Source organism: Pocillopora damicornis, chromosome 9 (genome assembly GCF_964200805.1).
Source record: "Pocillopora damicornis chromosome 9, jaPocDami1.2, whole genome shotgun sequence".
In the NCBI taxonomy this organism is placed as follows: Eukaryota; Metazoa; Cnidaria; class Anthozoa; order Scleractinia; family Pocilloporidae; genus Pocillopora; species Pocillopora damicornis.
Window position 1 is genome coordinate 17373399 of NC_142678.1, and position 19597 is coordinate 17392995.

The 19597-nt window shown below is 36.4% G+C and overlaps 1 protein-coding gene and 1 long non-coding RNA gene across 2 annotated transcripts; both read right to left on the reverse strand.

Moving 5' to 3' along the window:
• Positions 1-5961: 5961 nt before the first annotated feature.
• On the reverse strand, positions 5962-9452 carry LOC149040444 (uncharacterized). Its single transcript, XR_016179503.1, has 4 exons — positions 9293-9452; positions 8073-8138; positions 7337-7517; positions 5962-6458 (listed from the first exon to the last, which is right to left on the reverse strand). It is a non-coding gene; the product is annotated as an uncharacterized LOC149040444 (long non-coding RNA).
• An 840-nt stretch (positions 9453-10292) lies between these two features.
• LOC113672564 (myeloid differentiation primary response protein MyD88) lies at positions 10293-18160 on the reverse strand. The gene is made up of 7 exons (XM_027188867.2): positions 18045-18160; positions 16795-17081; positions 15784-16077; positions 15125-15169; positions 13841-13864; positions 12986-13252; positions 10293-12381 (listed from the first exon to the last, which is right to left on the reverse strand). Coding segments are annotated over exons 1-7 (1092 nt in total). The 5' UTR covers positions 18047-18160; the 3' UTR covers positions 10293-12208.
• Positions 18161-19597: the final 1437 nt, after the last annotated feature.

The following is a 19597-nucleotide window of genomic DNA, read 5'->3' on the forward strand; positions in this document are numbered from 1 at the left end:
TATTAAATTTTCAACTCCGAATATTGCATATCTGGTGTTCTGATTGGTTCACTCAACTCCAGTTATGAGCTCATATTCAAGTCACCTTACATGGAAATGCGCTGCGCTAACTGTTACTGAGCTGAAAAAAGGCTCCAAATGGATTTAATGACATTCATCAAAACAATTATTTTATTCGCGCTGGATTGATACGAGATTGGTTAAAGCTAACTCAGCGCTAAACGCCTCACTGGCTTTTTACCATCTCATATCCGTGCGCACTCATGAAATAATTGTTGAATAAACCCCTTCGGGCGACTGGAATGTCTCCTGATAAGGACCGCGGCTGAGAGATTGTCCGCAAATGAACATTCGGCCGAGAAGCGAGGCCTCGAGAGAAATAGTGAAATTTTGAGCACAATCTCTCAGCCAAGGAAATTATTAACCGACATAACAGTAAGCCAGAGAGGGGTTTATTCATTTCATAACCATCAATTTTAATAAGACGCTTAAGTCGCCCATAAGAAAGCCAGCGTTGATCTGATGACGGATGCGTAATTGTGACCAGTTTTTTCAATATCAGTATTATCTCTGGCCTTTACAGGACGCGAAGACGAAACTTTTGAGATGGCTTTTTTCCACTGGCTTTCCTTCTTTTCTTTCTAGGGATAACTTTTGGTTTCATACAGGATAAACTTAGCTGTGATAAGAAAGAAATCAGCCTTCTTTTGCTTTAACCTTTCAACCCCTGAGAGTGACCAGCGTCTAACTTCTCCCTACAATTTAATCTCTGAATCGTACATTAAGGTAATGAGAAAATAGAAAATGATCATCAACTAAAGAAGCTATGGCTTGTTAAACAAATTGTCCTCGTCAGCACTTTAAGAATTAACCAATAGATTCCAAGTTGCCGTGCGTCTGCTCAGTAATAGATCACAGATGACGTCAAAATGTGGTAAGAACAAAAAAGTGGCACACGAGGCGCAGCCGAGTGTCACTGGTGCTCTTACCACATTTTTACATCCTCTGTGATCTATTTCTGAACAGACGCACGGCAATTTGGAATCTATTTGTTTTATATAATAAAGAATTAAAAAAAGTTTTAATGATGACGTCATCTATACGTCTGTCCTCCAATAGATCATAAGTGAGAACCAATCAAAACGCGTGCATAACTGAGCTTATTATATAAAATAGTATAGAAAATATGCACACTGATGTTAGGGTATAAAGAGGTAACAGGGTAGCTTTCCTTGTCTTAGTCTTGAGGGGAAACTGAAGCTTTTCCTTTTTAGCTTTGTAAAAGCTACTAAAGAAGGCTTTTGCGATAACAGCTGGCGCAACCTTGCCTCTATTGCAAGTTATTAACCGCTTTGTTTACAATTGGACAAGGATAAATCTCGATTTATTTGCCATGCAAAACACCAAGAATAAAGAAAATATAATACGCAACTAACTTACAAATCGTTCAAAAAATAAAAACATGAAGTGATAGACTTTGGCAAATTTGGCTAACCCTTCACATTCGATTCCATCAATTCGCGACATTGAAATAAACGTACATACACGTTTATCGTATGATATTCTGTTTCCTAGAAGCAAATTTTTTATCAGACTTTCTCCTCTGTCACACTGGTTTCCACTTTCCTATAAATTGGTTTTACTACTATTCTTTCCGTCTAGATATTTGTATAATTTTAGAATATAATGATTCTGTATACCTCTGTTTCCATTCCTGTTAAGAAAAGTTATGAGTATGTCAAGTGTGCCGACACTTTCTGTGTATTCTCCAAATGTTTCATCCCTGCCGGTAACTTAGCAAGCCTAGTTGAATGTTATACCAAGTAATCAAAGCTGAATTAATTGCTTACAACCAAACTTTTATTTTAACAGAGCTCAGTGTTTTGGACGTTTACAGTTTTTTTTTTAATCCAGTCCTTTTCCAGTGTCAGAGTAATTTCTTGGTCTCCTGATAATTGCAGAGAATTTTTTCCTCTTGTAACATGCGAATTCAGTCCTCACTCACAATTCCTTTAATTTAGCTTGATTCTTGATAAGCTGGCTAAGCGTGAAAACAAAACTTCACGCAAAATCTGTGACGTAGCGACCGATTATTAGCTGCAGTTGTTCATCCATATTCATCAGGACTTGCGAAATTTTCTGCAAACCATGTTGTCCGTCGTAGAGTGAAAACGTGCAGTCCTTTGTGCTAAATATAGAGTTGCACTCTGGAAGGAAGAAGACACTGGACCTTTAAGGAAGAGCACTCCTACGTTATTAAAACAGTAGGTGAGTATTCCCTTTGGAAAACATCGTTCAAACCTCCCTCGAGGAGCTAAAAGAGTCGTTTCATCTCAGTTCAACAACGTAACACGAGTCGGTGGCTTGGCCAAGTCTGAACCGCTCTTCGACTTGAAATTCGATAGTTGAATTAGGATGTTGGCTTCGAGAAAAGCAGAACCTGTAATGAAAACTATTTCTAGTGAAACGCTCCAATAAGAATTTTTTCCTTTTTAAATCCACTGAGGACTTCATTTTGTGTTTGAAAGTGACCACGTGGAGGTGTGTAGACTCTTCCACTCCGTGACCTTTGCTTCACTGTTGATAACATTTCGAAAAGTTTTAGCATTTTAACTTTTTCTTTACTGATATTAAAGTGCAACACAATTATTAAGGAATTTAAGTTTTAGTTTCCGTCCTCATGGAACGTAAGCATTGCCTGATCACATTCATATTCTTTACTTACAGGAGGAGCAATGTTGTCTGAAGAATGAAAGAACAAAGATTCTGGCCAAGAGAGTCGAAGACATTGAAATTACTGAATTTTTGGTGGATACTGCAAAGATAAGAACTTTTAATTTATTTAGTAATAGTAGCAAAAATGGTGGCTGTTTCCTTGCCTAATTATTTTACGAAATATTAATTCTTTTGCCAATTTTCTTGTACTGGAATGGATAAAACTGATTACATAGTAAGTATATTGTTCTCAATTAACCACCATTTTTGAAATAGTTTGTCGTGGTACAGATTGTTAGGCACACCCTTAGCGATCATTTGATTTATTTGACAAAATAGCCATGATTTGCTTTAATTTATCTCGGAGGATTTCGCTACATCGAACCTAACGAGGAAATCACTGGAAACTGATTTATTCCAGGCCACTGAGTGCTGAAACTGAAATTAATCGTTTCGAATCACTGATCGCTCATTTTCTTTGTTTGCTTAACAGTTAGTATCACTGGTGTATCATGGTTGTTGCTGTGCAAAGGTGATATTTTTTAAGGTGGCACTCTAACAAAATACTTCGACCGGACAAAGACCAAATGAAACTCAAACCTGAAATCATTTGATGAGTTAAATCTTGCGTATATTATTTATGTCAAAATCACATTACTCCACACGATCGGCCTACAAATGCCAATATTGACTGGTTCGTTACTCGATGTCAATCCTAGAACAGTGTTCAACGACTGACTTTGAAAACTGGGCTGGCTCACTAAATTAGAAAAAGACTCCTTACAACAAACGACATCAAATACCACCTAACTAAAAAAAGACCAACTGGGTCACCAACAGACCAAACAGAGCAAACTAAACTTGCCAACGAACGCTATTCGAGTCTGAGAGCCACCACTCACTTTACTGCAAAACTGACCAATCAGTCAAACCAACGTTGAAACGTTTGACTTAGAGACAACTCTTCACTTAACTCTGCTGACTTCTGCTTAGGCCAGTCACTAGTAACAACAACAGCCCTTTTTCAGAATTACTATTACCCGGGCGATCGCACTACACGATTGACTTCAACACGCTACCAAGAGATTAAGTTGGTCAAGAATATATTGATTCAATTGAAAATTAATTCTCGGCATGAACTGTATCAAATTGACAAATTTTGTTAAAAAACTGAAGTATTCGTTTTTCATGCAAGAGGCAAGAATTTATTGGAGTGCCATCTTAATTAGAAATATTACTTTGGACCATGCATTAACTGAGGTTGGCAGTTTCCGTTTGGAAGTAAGATATGTTTTAAAACACTAATGCCTGGTGACAAGTACTTTCCAGAAACTAATTATTTTGGAATTTACCGTTATATAAACCAGTTTAATTGACTTTTCATTCAACGAAGAAATTTTGATTTTCATATTTCGACGCGGATAATGATGGTAGTTGTTTTGAAAATCGTTAAAAAATAGTTTATAGATTGGACAAAAACCAACGTGAAAATAGGAACCAATTTATTTGGCCAGCAAACAATAAATATACGTCAACTGGCGAAGATTATTCGTTATGGAAAATCATTATTGTGTCATAATGGTCTCTTGCCAACAAGAAAATCAAAGAAATTACTTTCGAATTTACAAATAACGATTCGAAATTTTGGATGAAAATTATTTTTTTCCTGACAAATGTGCGAATCAGAAATGAAAATTTAACATAATCAAATCACTCACTGCTATGTCATGTTTTCTTGTTAAATGCTTTCACACATTGATTTCAAGGAAATTTAGGGAATTATTCACGTATTTGTTTATTTTAGAATTGACACTGTTGCAGAAAGCACGTGGATTTTACGAAACCGAAAGGTGAACCAATAATGCAAATTGGCTATAATCAAATTGAAGTTCCGGGAATCAAGAAGAGTTTATTGTGTTTTCTCTTTGAAAACATAATACTCTTGTATTTCAGTGCTTACCGCGCTGGTTGTCATTTACTGGTTTATATAAAAAATTTTTATTAAAACGAACTTTCTAGGAAGTCTACAACGCTTCTTAATTAAGTTGTACTCTAAAAAAGGGCCACTTGCTACCCTTTGGACCAGGCATTTAGTTTTAAAGTATATCGTAGTTAGTTACTTATCGTAAGTGGAAGAAAGATCTTTTGTGCAGTCATACGATGTAACACAGAAATACAGAAAAAAATGATCAACAACGAGACGCAATTTTTACCTTCAAACTCAGTTTGTAACTTCACAAAAACAGAAATTAGAACGTGTTTCACGACTAAATCTCTTTTAAAAAATTCGCCTCAAGAATTCATCATAACTAAATTGGAGCCTAATTGTAAAAAGTCTTTGCCTATTTTTTACAAAATGAAACCCAGATTCTTCCTTAAAAATTGAAACTGTTAGATTTCTCAAATTGCTTCTCGAATCTAGTTTACGAAACTTGGAGCCTAATTTTTATATGTCCACGCCCGTAAGGCTAAAATCAAATCCAATGAGTACGCTCCAAAGTTATAGCTTGTTACCACTTTTTCAAACTTGTTCGCGAATTTCACTCTGAGAAACTTGGAGTCTAATTGACAAATATCTTTTCTCTTGAGGCTGAAGTCAAATTCAGAGAGCATGTTCCCACAATCCACTTTTTTTCATTTAAAAATAGGAACTTTTTGAGTGAGGGAATGATATATTCTTCATAATGCTTCACCAATCTGTTTCCTGTGTTACATTCGAAAACCGGCAGATTTTTAAGATCTTAACTCTGGAAAAAACCTCATGGCAAGCTACAGGTTTTCGAGAAAAAAAAAATACTTTGAAGTTAGCAATTCATCGCAATTTTTGAGATAAATATTTCTGATGGGACGCTCTTTAGCTTGCCATGATACTTTTTCTCGAGGAACTTCCACAAAGAAATGAAGTCTAGAGATATAGGCTTGGGGAAAATCCAAACTGTTTTGATTCTTTTTAAGAGTGAGGGAAATTGGCGATTACGGTGCAATGATTTTTGCATTAGACGCTGTTAAAATTTTTATCCGAAAAGTTGTTAGAGAAAACTCTGTGCAAATTGCTCCAAATTTTCCCGCCAAAAGTCTTTGTATATACGAAATATTTTTCTTGACACATTTTTTATTGATTTAATTGAAAATTACTCAGTCTGTTTACTTGTGACTAAAGAGAATTTTAAAAAAAATACTTTGAATATGAAACTTTGTTGGTTTATTAAGTATACAATAGAAAACAATAAAAAAGACAACAACTGAACTCTTTACTTTATTGACTTGCTTACTCATAGTACATGTAACATAAGAAGACAACAAGTGAATAAATATTGAGGTTTATTAGCAAAATTGTCTACATTCGCTTTAGTGAAAAAAAAAACGGCGCATGCGTATTTTAGTCTCCGTATTTTTTCTAAGTCTTTTGGCGGGAAAATTCGCCACATTTGAACAGATGTTACTTACAGAGTAAAATAAGAAAATTGGCGCATGCCTAGTTTAAGCGCCCGTATTTTATATTTTTCCAAGTTTTTCGGCGGGAAAGTTTTTCATCTTAAACAACCCTTACCGTGGATTGAACTGACAAAAAAAAACACGAAATAACAACTTTGTAGTCCTAGGTTTTTGCGCTTGAATCTTTGCTTTGACTCAAAGTGAGCTACATCTTGTTTGTACCTGTGCAAAGATATTTTCTGTCACTTGCATCATAGACTTTCTTGTTTAATTCGAGCTTGAAGTATCGGGGATATTCAACAGGCAGTCTGAAAGAAAAAAAAAAAAAAAGAAATACAAATTATGTAAATTAACAAGTGCCCTAGAGTTTAAATATTGTTCTCTCAAGCGATGATTATGTTGGTTTGTCGCAGAAACACGTATTTGGTAATGTTAAATGGAATAAAATCTAGTTTTGAAATCTTTAAGTATGCATAAGTGTACAAATGAACATGAACGTAACCTGTAGTTAACGATGAATTCAAGACGACACTGAATATTCTAATAAATTCGAGAAATTTTGTTGTGGCAGTTGTCGTCGAAATTACTTCAAGTTAGATTTATTTCAGATCAGTTGAGCTTTCCGCCTGTTTGTTTTCATGTTTTAAACCATCCATTTCAAGCCGGAGGTTCATAGTTTTAGTCTAGCAACTTCTCTGAACGCTCGTCAGCGATTGCTTTGAGATCACGTAGGAACACACAAGCAATAATTGCATAAATTTAGTTCCTGCTTGCTTGAATTATACCTTAAACCATTTGAAATGCCCTTGTAAATACGAGTTCCTGATTTGTTCCAATTTTTCGACGAGAAGCCAGAAAAATTAACTAATCGAAATATTTTTGCTAGTTTCTGTCTGCAACACACCATACTAATGCCATGCATAGGAAGAAGAGCATATGAAAACAAATCTTGGCGCTTGAAAATTCGTGATAATCCGTGAATATTTGAATAAGAAGAACAATTAAATGTGTCTGGGCTGCATTTTTAACCAAAATAGCTGCAAATTACTCATGTGACAACTTCTATATGTGGCTAAATAGCTTTGAAGGAGTTATGGAATCGAGCTAACTATTTCTTTCATAAATTCGTTCCCAGTGAACACCTTTGCATTAGTCAATTTAAAACTAGAGTTTTTCAGTGTCCTACCATTTTAAGCAACGCCATTTGATATTGGGTAACCGAGATTTGGATTAAGGTGGCAGTAAATTCTTAACAATTTCTGTGCTTTGGAGCATAGGTGTACCATTTGTCAGAAAGTGTCCTGTATTTCTTTCCTTTCTTGTATATCTTTATTTCAAGTTGATCTTCTTTTTTTCTTGGTACGGTTCTATAGAAAAAGATATATAAATTGTGAATACGCGCATGCCTGAGTGCTTTTTATACTAAAGAAGATAAATCATGAACTTTTTTAGAGCCGCCACATTGTCTGGTGACAAATTTAATGCCTTTTAGTGTTATTGAACTAAGGAATTAGGAAATTTTATTGTTACACCTTGCTAAGCATTCGAAAACGAAAGTCATAATCAACTGGGAATAACTGAGCTAACTTTGACCAATGGTCCTCTACCTCAAAACTACGATTGTGTTTGACAAGCTTACTGTTGTCACGGTAATTTGATAACAACGTTTGCAACCAAAGATTTGGAGCAATGGCATTTAAACTTGAGAAAATAATCCTTCATCAGAGTAAAAGAGCTGTAAACGACTTCAAGTGCAAGTCACCTTAATCAGACGGTGATCAAAGAGGTAAAAAAATTAAAGAAAACGGCTTTTATTTTATTTATAGTTTATTCATTTTTATCTCTGTTTAAATTTCAGCCACTGACCAGATTTACAAGCTTTAATTTGAAAAGTTAATTTTTTCCAAAGCTAGAACACCGACCTCATGGCACGTTCTCCTCAGTTCTTTCTTCGCTCCAGACTCTCTCATCCTATGTCTGATGCTTTTCTGGAGTCAAGAAGAGGAAATACAACGGGAATCCATGAATACCTTCTCAGTAGTGCTCTATATAAATAATAATCATAAAAATTCTAATTTTCTCGATTGTGACTGGTCTAAAAAACTCCAATTTTCCACTAATTCACCTGCCAAGTTGTTATCGGATAGTTCAATAAGCCAATCACATTCAAAGTTGTAGTTAAAATCAACTAATCACAACTTTTATCCATAACTTGGCTATTTTTCTTTTTTCGGAAATTGTAATTTTCATAATTAATTAATAATAAGACCTCGTGTCGTCCCACTCGTTCTTTTATTGTACTTGCGATAAATGACTCGGACTCCCACTGCGCGGTATCACTTGTATGATTACAGATCAAATTGGACTCCACTCAGTTCTATTACCATTACAAATCGATAAATTATAGAGACAAATAAAACTTTGAGTAGAGCCCCCATATTTTTTATGTTGAATAAAAGTAGAATGTCGTTACTAAAACAAAACATCATAAAGTCTACTAAGGTGATGTGACTTTACTTTCAACAAGTTAAGGAAGAGAACAAGAAAAAGACTCTAAGATAAAGCCCGTCTCTGTATAAGAGATTGCCCTGGACGGTTGTCAGAGTCTATCTTGGTTTCTGTAGTGTGAATTAAGCGATAGTGAGTGTACAGACACTAGCGTCTGTGGTTGGGAAACACGTACATAGCAGTTTACCATTGAGTATTTTGTCAAGTTTCTGGACAAAATGAATAAAAGTGAGTACTGCTATCCACGGCGTCTGTATGGAAAAAGGGAACCAATCCTCTATGTCATAACGTTTTCATGGTCACCCTTTTTGGTGAGGTTGGACTGGAGGGAAAGGAAAAGTCAAAGTAGGTTTGAAACGCACCATAGGTCAGCACACTATCACCCTTAAAGCAAGTTGAAATATATGAACAGGGATGAAAAGAGAAATAATTAAATAAGCGATAAATACATTAACAATAAAATACGAATTTGTCGCGTTCAAGAAGAACTGTCATGGCGGCTACCACTGAGGATTAATCTAACATTGTGTTATGTGGATTACGCTCTTTCCCCTTACATTTGGCATTGTGAATTCATTACAAGGCAACGACGAGAAAGACGTATCTTCAATGTATCTTACTTTAGATTATTTACCTGAGGAAAAAGTCGATACAAAGTTAAAAGCACAAATCTTTGACATGACATCTGACTTGATCCTGCAGAAGAAACAGTCGCTGACCAGGACAGAACAGACAATATCTAAGGTAATAGGTCCAATAGGGTCGTAAGGACGTGTTTCTTGACTCCATAGAAGCTAAAAAGAACGCTCAAATTTCTTGTAGTTCCTAAGCGTAGTTCGTAAGCTCTTTCCACGTGCAAGAGTGAGCACAAATATGAATATTGATTAACAAAAATTATTTGTAATTCAAATGAGTTTTCCGACGTGAAAAAAAGGATTCAAAATAGTCGACCCCGAGTTCCTCGATCTGCTTCGTTCAACCATTAGAGTAGGATGCCTCGTATAAGTCTGATTTTCAACTTAATGAAGTTTCATAGAGTTCTGCAAATAGTGCTTTAATACAAGAAATATCAGTTAATAAAAAGCATTTTTAGTCCTTAATTATCGGTAAACCAGAACTCCTCGGCATATAGATCTTTTTTCCTTTCGTAGGAGTATTACGAGGTCTCAAGGGTCTGTTGTTTGTCAGCCTGCATCAGTGTCAAAAAAACACGTTACGGACGAAGTTGTTTTATTCGGCCATTTTCCGACTGGATGAACTCACGTACACAATTTTAATATCTATGTACACACATATAAATGCAATAACTTCAGGCCTCCCCAATTTTCAAAAAGACGTTCCAAGATTTCAAAAAAGTATTGTTCACAATCCTCTTTCATAACACGGTATTCGCCTCTTAATGTATTTTTTGATAGTACAGTTTATTCAATTCTTTACAATCGATTTTTTTCAACAGTCAGCAGGTTGAGGAATATACTCAACCAGGTACTAACTAGATCGGTTGGAATATCTACAGATTCTGGAAAAAAAAAAGAAAAAAAAAGAAACTTTTTCGGATATATATTTCTGTTGTCTCTATTGTAGCACTGGTATAAACCCGTGTCGTAAAAAATGGACGATTACCACGCATTACATTCTGGTAACTTAAACACGTCCCGTATATTTCTTTGCGTGATTCCTATGTTCGGAACATCTAATAACTAAGCCAAAAAGGTTCCAGCTTTACAATTTGTAGTTTTAACCTAACTTAAAACAATTGAACAGAAGAGCCCAAATAAAGTGACCTGGCCTTGGATCGAAGACATGACCGCGAGGCGTGAACCTATAATAAATGTATTTTCAATCGATGTTTTGTTTTGTTTCCCTCGTTTTTCAATGTGATGTGTCAAAACAGAAAAAGAAAGCTAATCTTACTCAGTGAAGCTACGAGAGAAAATTGTTTGTGCTTTAATTTTCCCTTTTTCCTCAGGAAGTTTACCACGAACCCTCGACTTGATGTGTTCGATCCAAGGTACCGGTGGTTTACTTCACAGGCGTTCCTTCTGATATCATACAACGATCCCCTCCTCCCAGAAGGACGCTTTTACTGGGGGGAGGGGAGAATAGTTTTCTGATTAGCACGAGGAATGCAGCCTATGGCTATTAACAACCCGACAACTACCTCCTCATCCAGCCAAAAAAAATAATTCCTCCTAATGAAAGTTTCTACTTTCTTTCTGTATACTACAAACTCTTATATGCCGACCAAACTTAAAACGATTACCCTTTAACTCACGTGAGTGACCAAGACAGAATTTCTCCCTACAATTTCAATACAATAACAAGTAAACAAGTGATGAAAACAAAGAAAAACTACCAACTAGGGGATCATTAAGTTGATCCAAAACCAAATTATCCAAACTAGTATCACAAAAACTGTTTGACAGTCAGTAAGGAGAATTACTAATAAGATCTTGGGAGCGAAAGAGTTCAAATAATTCATACATATCATACACATGTGATAACACACGAGATTTATAAAACGAAAAACTGCTGAAATAAAAATATTAATGTACGTCACAAAGATTGAGTATATATAATACATGACGATCTATATATAGTATATACAACAAACCAAAACACCTCTACCGACTTATTTACAATAGCTACCAAATTTCTAATTAAAAAGACACTAGAGGTGATTTCATATGTGGCAATAATATACTTTTCTTGCCGACAAATGGTCAGATGAAACCAGCAGTAGCCGCGTTTGACCTTGAGGACGTTTGACCTTGGGCGCGTTTGACCTTAAGCGCGTTTGACCTTGAGCACGTTTGACCTTGAGCACGTTTGACCTTGAGCGCGTTTGACCTTGTACGCGTTTCGATTACGGATTGTAAAACCAAAAGCAAAACAATCATAACAGCCAACCAAAACAAAGGAAAAAAATCACACAGAGTCAGAAAACGCAGAGAAAAAAAAAAGCAAACTGTTCAATGCGTGGGAAAACGCGGGTGACCAAGTTACGATTTTTTTCCTCTGAATCTGATTGTTTAAAATATGGCGTGAGTTTTCTGAACCTATCACATGTCGCGTGAAGCAAAACCGAGCCAATTCTGCATTACTCTCGCGTCATTATAAAAATTGTTCTAACTTCAATTGTGATTGGTTGAGAAGTCACTCATATTTTAATGTGGACGTTAGTCCAATTACCTTGAGTTTCATTGGCTCTTGCTACTAAGTTTTCGGTTTTACGACATCCCATCAGAAAAAGCTCTATCCTCATGGCATTCATCGCAATAAACGTTTGTCAATTAAGAAAATTATCTACCTCTAACTAAGGAAACAAGAAGGTGGTCTTCAAAACAGATTGACTGTTTGGTGCAGTTTCCTATTGTTTTGTGCGACAGGATATCTGGATCAATGTCAGTTTCTTAGTAAATGCTCACCTACCCCTCCCCTAATCCAACATTAACCCTAAGTTGTACTCAGTTGACAGTTGTTGGGTTAGGGGAGGGGTAGGTGCGCAGTTGGGGCGAACGTCCATCGCTGAGTTTGTTACTCGACGCTCTCAATAGTGATTAGGTGGTTTCCAGCCCAGTGATATCGCCAGCTTATTCCAGAATAATTCCTTTTCTAGTCGTTTGTAATCGAGGTAATAAAAATGAGACATGGAACGAGGAATATTGTCTCTGTAACCATCATCAATAAGAACTGGTATGATATCAAGTTTTTTTTTGGTTCCTGTGAAGGCAAAATGAAACACAGGTCACCATCAGCATCTTTTCTGAGACTAAGTTGTTGTAAAGTATCAATTCATACCAGAGAAAATTAAAGTAAAGAAAAACCACACCGAGATTGGAACGAAATTGTGCCGAATCGACAAATCGAACCAAACAAATTCCCATCGGTTCAATGTATTCATCTCCAGAACATGCGCAAATGCAGCGTATGATCCATTTCACGAGCAAAATGGGTAATCTTTCCTTTTATCATATCTCTCAGTTTGTACGTGGGCTTCGATTTCGCTGTAAGGCTCGCTAAATCAAAAAGTTTGTTTGAGTTTAAAATTGAAGTTTTTTACCCAGATATATGATAAATATCTAACTACATGCAGCGTTGTTTTCTTGGTCCGTACTTGAAGTTTCTGAAACTCGATTTTTACGCTTAGATTTATGGCCCACGCTTTTCGCGCCGAGCAAAAACTCGTTTCATAACTTGATTGAGCATGAAAGATTCACTCTCCTATTGGACCCCAAATCAGACAGCTGTCAATTAATCACGTTAGCAAATCTCTGAATGGTTTGATTCTAAAAACCATAATATTTCTAAAGACCGTCCAACTGACCTGTTGACATACTCATGGCTACATCTGATTCAAAGCGGGCCTTTTCACTATCATGGTAGTTCCTAGACCAAACAAGAACCACGTTTCTACAATTTTTCTCGATGGCCGTGGCAATTCCCTCAAAACGTGAACCACCAGGCAGGAGATCTCGTCTTGTATCACATACATGACGGTTATATGGTTCACTTTCCATCCTTTTGACAAGTTTATCCACAAAAGCACGATCTCCCTCATCGTAGCATATGAATGCGTCATAAGAATCACGAACTAGAAACACAAACAAATTTCCTTTACAATAACGAAATTGAGGTGTTAGAGCAATTTCAGTTATGTCGTTAGCAATCCAGGATTGCCTTGGTTTTGCTTTACTAGGCTCTGTGATGGGTCTTGAAAAATCGTACTCCTCAGATGCAAAACTTAAACCAATCACGACTTGGTCGCCCACGTTTTCCCGCGCATTCTTCGTTAATACTTTGAGTTCCCTCTGACCCCCGAGAGTGACTAGCATCAAATTTCTCCTTACAATGACATCCCAGAATCACACATTAAGGTCATGGGAATCAGAGAAATGATCACCAAGTAAAGAAACTCTTTGATTGTTAAATAAATTCTCCTCATCAGCACCTCAAGAAATGTATACAGAAAAGTATAGAGAATATGCATATTGATGCCAAGGTGTAAAGGGTTTAATTTTGTTTTCTAATAAGGCACATGTGTTTTCCATTCTTCTGATTGACCATCGTTATAACCTTGGTTTGGTTTTACAACACTCAATCGAAAAGAGCTCTTTATTAAAAATTGGGTAAATTTGATGGCAAAAAAAAATAAATTAGAAAAATACAACAGTCCACTCACTTGTTTTCTGTTCATCAATCTTTGCTGTAAACAAGAACATACGATGGAGATAAAAGACACTGATGTTATTTAAAATTACTGACAACAGCCACCCTAATTCAGCCACTGGCTAAGAATAAGGCTCTTGTTTAAATATCATTTTTTACAGTCAGTCATCTTCAATGACTGGTTTAAGAATGGAAATGAAAACCAGTCTGTTCCCAAAACAGCTGTTAGAGTTCCTATGCACCATGCAGACTGAAAGGTGTCGTAAAGCACGACACTTTCAGTTGTGATCATTTTTTGGTCAGATTGAAGAAAAAGGCAAAATGTAAACATGAGAAGTTAAGCAATGACTAAGGAGTAATGCGTTGATCAATTCAACAATTCAAAACTTCAACATCCAACCCCCCACACATTTTAACTGATGAAGATTTGTTTGTTCAAATTTCCCCACCCTGTCCCCCCTTCCCCCCCACCCCCTAACAACAATTAAACTGGTATTAAGTGGTCACTCATGGGGTATGGCAGAGTGACCACTTTGTACGGTTTGACTCATTAAAACAGGTTCTACAGAACAGGGTGGATATAAAAAAACAACAAAAACCTTATTTTATACCATAGTTGACCACTTTATGTACAAAAACTTGCTCAAAAATACTACTAACATTGATTTTCAGAGAGAAACATGAATTAACTTTTACTTGAGAGATTTTTGTTAGTTTTAGGTTAGTGGTTCCTCCTTAGGTGACCATTCATTCAGGTGGAAAACAATACAAACAGGCTGTTGGGACTCAGTCAAGGGTGACCACGACTGTTTTATAGACTGAGGTGACTGCTACATAGTGGTGGAAATTACAGTGATTAAGGGAAAAAATTTGGGACCTTGACAACTGACCACTTAATATGGTGCAGCTTTAAATAGGTTGAACTGTATATACGTTAACACCTCCATATTTAATACAGCATTTGTATTCTGCTAGAAAGACTTTTCAATTCTAGTTCAAATTCCCCACCCCCTGGCACAGAGGATGATCAAATCCTTGTGGGTTGCCAGGGGAAAGGTTGTTGAAGCTTCTAATTGCTTGGAGCACAAGGACAATGAAAGTCAAGATGAAATTGGCTTTTTGCTGTAATTCTGTATGTTTGATTTTCATTCAATGATATCGCACAGTGATTTAGATAATGGTTTTGACCAGAAGCACATAACTTAGGTTTTCTGCTTCTGCCTTGATATAATGTTCAGTTAAAGCAGGCTTAGTAAATACAAACAAAGTACAGTTAAAGTCAAACACAGATACATACATTTTTGAAATCGCTCTTCAATCACCCTTCGAGGAGGTGTTCTCTCTGAAAATGATCCAAATTAAATAATGGTTAACTCTACTATGGGAGAGATTTTCAGTATAGTGTCACAAGTTTTCTATGATTATAATAGGTTTTTCCTGTGATTTGTTTAGAAAAAGACTCCTTCTACCCTCTCAATCAATCAAATGTCAAACTAAAATCAACTGTAACTTGTTTCCTGGTATATTGCAGCGCCAAAGGTAGTTTGCATGTTTCAACTTTCAGTTCTCATTGGTTTCTTGTGGTCTTTGCAATTGTTGTACACTTCTACATGAGTTGAAAGTCCAAACCCATAAAACCCAAGATTGTATTTTGTAGAATCTGATGTTAAAAAAATGTGTTATTCGAAAAGTTAATCTGGGTTTTATGTTTCATAATGATAATCCTGTAAAAATCACAATAATTATTGTGCACAGGCACTCTAAACTTTCCTGGCATACACTGATTAACAGTCTCATTTTATGAGTTTCTATGATAATCAAAGATCTTTACAACTGAACCTCTTCTGCAAATGTGTAGATGTGCCCTATTCATCTAAGCATTTAAGATCAGCTGATCAATATCCACCAAAAAAATTTTATACCCACCAACCACTAAAAGAAAAAAGTTTATCCTACCTATATATGGCTGAAGGTCCTCCACCACATCTGGTCTGTCTATTTGTTTTAGAAGTGACAACAGCTCTTTAATTGTTCTTCTCTCTTCTCTTGCAAATTTTATAAACAGTTCTTTCACTGGTTGAGGTAAACTTTCAAGATACTTAATGTACTCGTATTTGTATCCCATTTTATCAGCCAATAAGCGGTAGTCTTTTCCAAGTATATGCGTGGGTCGCAGTAGAATTGCCAGCTTTTCATAAACCTCTGAAGGCATATCTTTAAGCAATTTCTCATCATCAGTTGAAGAAAGATCTGTGGGTTTTGAATCATGTTTAGCCCACAAAAGTGAGTTTTAAAATAATAGAAGGTGATGATGACCTTCATTAACCTTTAACTCTTAAAATGGTAAACAGGTAATTTCTCCCCATAATATCCATACATTGCCCAGTTCAAACTTATCAGGTGGAAGTTGTTATCTTGATTGATAAGCAAAATCTGTTAATTAATTTACAAGGAAATGTGTAGCAGCTGGAAGGCAGAATTAACAATCAGATCTTTGGAGTTAGAGGGTAAACTTTATCCTTCGCAGTAATAATTAATCAGGGATAACAAGAAATTCATTCTATTGTCTGGAGAAGGTTAATGTCACCCTTGAGAATGCAATAATTTTCTTGCTGAATCTTCTACCTTTTAGAAGCGATTATTTGCTACCTGCCTCATTTAACATTGATTCTCCATCAAGGACAATGATAAGGAAGGTTACAAAAATTATCATGTGGAAGAGACCTTGTTGAAGGAACTTCAACAGCCAACAAAGAAATGTATCATCTGGGGTGCCAAATATGTTCAGTTTCAAGACTGTGAGGGGTTACTAATTTTGCAATTTTATCACCTTACCTCCCAGATCTCACATGGTTTGTGGGCTAAGCAATACCTTCTTATGGTCAATACATATAGGGATTGGGGGACTGTATATAACTACTCGAACTTTACAAACAAACTAATAAAAATTTTTTTGAACTCACTAACCTACAGTTGTGGGGGATACTTCATCAGAGTCACTTGTGCCCACATCCTTTTGCTCACACGAATCCACAATCCCACTTTCACCAGAATTGTTTGCTTTGGATTTTTCCTTGTCATTAGGAGTTCCTTCTTGGCTACACTCTGAATTCGGCGGTGGTGGATTGGAGCTCAATTCGTTTTCACTACTTTCCTGTTTGCATCCACCATGTTGTCGTGTTTTTTTGCGCTTTAATTTAGCCTTGAGCCGAGATCCCTTTCCAAAGAAATTCCACTTTCTGAATGCTTCCATCCTATAGCAAAAGAATCATTTCAGTCACTGTGCAACTCGCGAACCAGCGAAAACACCAGAGCCAATCAATATCTTGTTAACAAACAAGGAAGTTTATGACAGATGAAGACTGATCTAACTTGCAAAGCGATCTTTATAAGATAACATTGTGGTCACACAATCAATCATAAACATACACCGTACTAGATAAGCAAACAAACCCGTTGGAGTTTCTTGAATCATTAAAATGTGATACAGATCTCCGCATCGAGAATATTCGAGGACACCGAGCGACAACTTGTCAATTTTAGTAATTATTTTCTGAGAAAACGCGGTGATGCTGATGAAATAGAGGACTGCACATTTGTCTGGGAAGGCTACCGACCAGAAACTTAGTCGAGACAGAATATCAGAGTCTAAATTTTGCACGATTCTGCTTTCAAATCTCTCACTTTAGTCTGTATACTCAAAAACACTACATACGTTCGAAATCAATCGTTAGAGAATACAGGCGGTGACCAAAGACAAGCAAACACGAAGCATTGTCTTTAGAAAGAACAATGGCTAGTCATTTTGCGGGATGTTAAATAAAAAATCTTGATTCGCGAGGCATTTCTTCAATCATCGGATTAAAAACTGGAAAAAAACTCTTAGATCTCTGCTCTGTAACGTGCAAACCGAAGGTCAAAACAAGAAAATTAAAAGTATTGCAACAAAACCGAACACTACGAGATCATTCTATCTTTTTCATACGACAGAGATCCTTTTACTATCGCAATACAACAGAATATGGTCCTTTTCACGCTACCACCACAGTAACAAAATACACAACGGACAGCAAGGTTGGATTTCAACTTTCACTTAAAAATGTAGGCCTTTCAACACCGCAGATGAGCAAACAAAAATACCTTATCAAATTTGATAAGCACCGCTTCGATACAATAGTAAAAACTCTACAAGTTTGTACACTGTAATTTCTACTTACATGAGGGGCACAAGGCCCGCAGACCACGAGAAAAGCTGTTAGATGTTGCTCTTCGAGCCAGGCAATGGAGGACGAACGGGGGACGTAAAAGACTCCCACTTGGATATCACGTGACCGGAATTTCGTTCTCGACCACTTCCTACTTTCACTTCCGCCTTCCATAAATTTTATCTGAAGTAAATTTCTCGGTAATTCTTCGGAGGACCATCGGAAATTATTCGGAAACCCATCGGAAACACCTAGGATTTGGCTGTGCGAACCGGCAAAAGGGCTATGTCTGCTTTGTTTGTTTGTTTGTTTTTAATTTTTGAATGGTTGTTGTTACGTCTCGATTTTGGTAGGCTAAAATTAATTATGAATCTCCCTTGACCTAGCCAATTGCTTTCATCCATGCTGGTAGTAAGAAAGTTGGTGGAATAATTCAGTTTTCAGCAATGGAAAGAACTATCAACAGAAATTTCATACAAAGGACCTTCCAACTTATTTCATTCAAGTTTGTAATACTTTCGGTGCTGTCTGACCCTCTAATTCCCAGAAGTGGTTAACATCTAACTTCTCCCTATAATATTGATACATTACCCAGCAAACAGATAATGAGAATACTCAAACTTATCAGTTATAAGTTATAATCTTTACCTAACACCAAATTCTCATAACTAATTTTCAAGGAAATGCATTGCAGCTGGAGGAGAGAATTAATAATCAGTTCTTAGGAGTGACAGGCTTGAGGTCCTCTGGTTTTTTGGCCACAATAGCTCAACTCACATATCCCTTCTAAATTTCTTTAAATTTGTGTTAATCCACACACTTGTCAGTTGGAAATCCTGTGGCCTGCCTAGGTGTTTTGTGGTATCGAACCCAATAGTGCAGTAAGAATCTAGATAGCAGATGTTTAGGAACCCCTACCCTAGGTTTTATCCATAAGCTAGGAATTCAAAAGGACAGTTTATTTCAGATCTGTTGATATCTGCACAAAAGAAACTTATAATTTTCCTGGTAGCTGCCTTTCGGCTTAAAAAATCCTCTGGATAAAGGATTATATGCCTGATCAAAACTGTAACAAAATTCTCTAACATGATTGATTGTCAAGAGCCCGATTTGGGCACTTATTGGACAGAGCATGTGTTATGTCTGTGTAAGTGCACAGAACATGTCATGTGGGTGCACTGTTGTCTTGCATTTTGCTGAATTAACCATTGTCTTTGTTTTTTTTTTGGAGAGCATATAACAAATGTCTAGTTTTTTCCTCCAATTTTGTAATAGTTTTGATTAATTGGTAAAAGGACTTTGTGTTGTCCAATTCTGTCTGTAATCATACTCATGATTAACAAATTGGACTCCCACTTCGTGGTCATCCTTCGTCACCATTCTCATTCACCTACGCGCAATCTCACTTTGCGTACTGAAATTTATGCCCCACCAAAAGGAGAATAACACCCTTTATCCCTTTCACTCACAGAAAGGATCAACAACAATTTAGTATGTTACTTGGCAAATGAGAAGGGGAGACAGCCTTATTACCTGAATGGTGTTTTCTTAATATGATACCAACA